We start from the raw sequence: 2,661 nt of genomic DNA, 5'->3' as shown, positions 1-2,661 counted from the left end.
AGCAAAACCAATACCGAAACCAAGGGGGAATCATGTATAGTAGAAAAATAAAGCAACACAAAGAAGAAAGATGAATAGTAATTATATAATGAAAAGAAGAAGAAATTTGTAATTGTTTTTGTCCAAGGAGGAGGTAAGTTGAATAACATATATATGGTTGCAAAAAAGAGATTATTTATGGAATGCTAGAGTCGACATTATACGATGCTCATACCTCATACTGTAAGCAATGAAATAAAAATCACAAATCATTTTTTCTATTTCATATGAAAATCAGCTGTGAAGATCTGCATCCTTTCTAGCAGACCCTACCACCTTATTACGCTTACCTCATCTTCACAATTCTACACTTTTTTTCTTTTTAATTCTCTTTTCACATTTATCCTTTTCTATATCATCATCAAATATTAATCTATATCTATATGCTACAGTAACAACACCTCCAACACTTTGATCCTTTTTTTTACATCATAGGACCAAAAATACAAAATTCAAAAAAAAAAAAACCAACCAACCATGTCCTTGATGATGAAGTTCAATGTTCTTAGCCAGATTCACCGGTAGCTTGACTTTCCTTCCTTGTCTTTGATTGAATCCCATAATAACTGATGTACCATTTCACAAATTTCCTCAACCCAGTGGACAAATCCGTGGTGGGCTTGTACCCGAAGTCCTTGAAGGCTAACGTCACGTTGGCATGTGTGAAGGGCACGTCCCCATTTCTTGGCATCGTGATCACATGTTTCTTGGCCTTTGTGCTCAGCAACCCTTCCAGGATCGATACCAATCGCCCCACTGGGACCGGCGATGTGTTCCCCAAGTTGTAAACTCTCAACTGAGCCGCCCCTTTCTTCTTCCCGCCGCTTCCGGTGCTCTTCTCCGCCGTGTCCAACGCCCCTAAACACCCTTTCACCACGTCGTCTATGTAGGTGAAGTCACGCGCCACCTCTTTCTGATTATGCGTCTTGTATATGTCAATCGACTTCCCTTGTAGGATGTCTTTAGTGAAGAAGAAATAAGCCATGTCGGGTCTTCCCCAAGGACCGTAAACCGTGAAGAATCTTAGCCCCGTAAGGGAAAGACCGTAGATATGGTTGTAAGTGTGGGCGATTTCTTCGCCGGCTTTCTTTGTGGCGGCGTAAAGGCTAGCCGGTTGGTCTGTCCGGTCGCGTTCGGAGAATGGGTTTTCGGTGTTGAGGCCGTAAACGGAGCTCGATGATGCCCAAACAATGGATGGCTGAGGATTGGCTGCTTTGGCTACTTCGAGCAAGTTAACAAAGCCTGCAATGTTGGAGCTGATGTACGACTGTGGGTTTTGCATGGCGTAACGTACGCCGGCCTGAGCCGCTAAGTGAAGGACGTGAGTGAAGGGCACAACGTCGAATAGCTTGGTCAGCAATGGCCCGTCGTTCAAGTCACCTTCGACGATGAAAACTTGGTGCTTACTCAAAAGGTTTTGCCTGGCTCTTTTCAAAGACGGATCGTAGTAGTTATTGAAGTTGTCTAAACCAAGAACCCCATCGCCTCGTTTCTTCAAAGCGAGGGAACAGTGGGAACCGACGAACCCAGCGGCGCCAGTGACCAAAACGGAGAACCCATTGGTTCTACGTGGCGTGGAAGAGAGTCGCACTTGTTTCTCCCAGGCGGCACCGCCCCCGGCGGAGAAAAGGGAAGTGGAAAGTAAGCTGTGGTGGTGGAGACGGTGGTGAGGAGGAACATGGTGGGGAGTATCGGAAAGAGGAGGGTAATTGATGGTGAAAAAAAGGATCAGAATCAAAGCAATGAGAAGGGTTGCACGAAAGAGAAGTTTAGAGGAAGCCGAGATGAGTTTGGTGCTGTGAATTTTTCGGAGATAATTGTTGTATCTCTCTAATTTCAAGGTTTTGCTGGTGTCCGGTGGTGTAGGCATTTTCTTTTCAACTAATTTTGGGGGTTTGCTTTTTTGCTTTGTTTACTACTGAAAGTGTTATTGGGTGTGATTGCTTTTCCCTTTTTCCTTTTCGGGAAGAGAGGAAAAAAAGGGCTCAATGTGTTGGAGAAGAGAGGTTGAGCCCTGAAGTTGAGAAGTGTGTAGATGGAAGATTATAAAGAGGGGAAGAGAATTGGAAGGAAAATAAATAAAATAAAGAGAAACGGAGGGGAAAGGTGGTGGCCATTGGTTGGACGCCACTTTTAGTTTTTATTTTTTATTTTTTATTAAAAATAATTCAACTTCAGATATGCCACTTTTGAATTCAATTTCTAATATAAATTTTTTTTATTTTATCAAAATAAAAAAAAATTGAATTTTGTACTACACATTTATATTTGTAGTCATTTGAAAAAACTCATTTCCACTTGAATCTACATAGAAATTACTACTAAATCAATAATTGACACTAAGACTTATGCTACATACTCTTTTTAATTAAAAAAATAAATAAATTAAAAATGGAACAACAAGGGTGATATTTTATTGAAATAAAAGATAGATAAAACTGAAATTGAAAGTGTCCAATTTGGAAATAGAACACAAAACAAAGAGTTTTTTGGCCAGCATAACTTTAGCTTACCTCACAAAAATTGACAAATGGAAAGCGAGCACTAAATGGCCCACAATTTCAGTGATAATTACAATGTGAATCAAATCAATGCATAGGAGATAGGGATATTTTTGCCAGC

The 2,661-nt window shown here is 40.7% G+C and overlaps 1 protein-coding gene across 1 annotated transcript; it reads right to left on the bottom strand.

The window, feature by feature from the left end:
• Window positions 1-235: 235 nt before the first annotated feature.
• Window positions 236-2,216, bottom strand: LOC107915118 (UDP-glucuronate 4-epimerase 6). Its single transcript, XM_016844258.2, has one exon. It carries the CDS (start codon window positions 1,907-1,909, stop codon window positions 545-547), a length of 1,365 nt encoding a protein of 454 aa, XP_016699747.1. The 5' UTR covers window positions 1,910-2,216; the 3' UTR covers window positions 236-544.
• Window positions 2,217-2,661: the final 445 nt, after the last annotated feature.

The sequence above is a fragment of the Gossypium hirsutum genome, chromosome A10, assembly GCF_007990345.1.
Source record: "Gossypium hirsutum isolate 1008001.06 chromosome A10, Gossypium_hirsutum_v2.1, whole genome shotgun sequence".
Taxonomy (NCBI): domain Eukaryota; kingdom Viridiplantae; phylum Streptophyta; class Magnoliopsida; order Malvales; family Malvaceae; genus Gossypium; species Gossypium hirsutum.
Note: the sequence above shows the minus strand (reverse complement) of the source record. Positions and strands in the feature narration are given on the sequence as shown.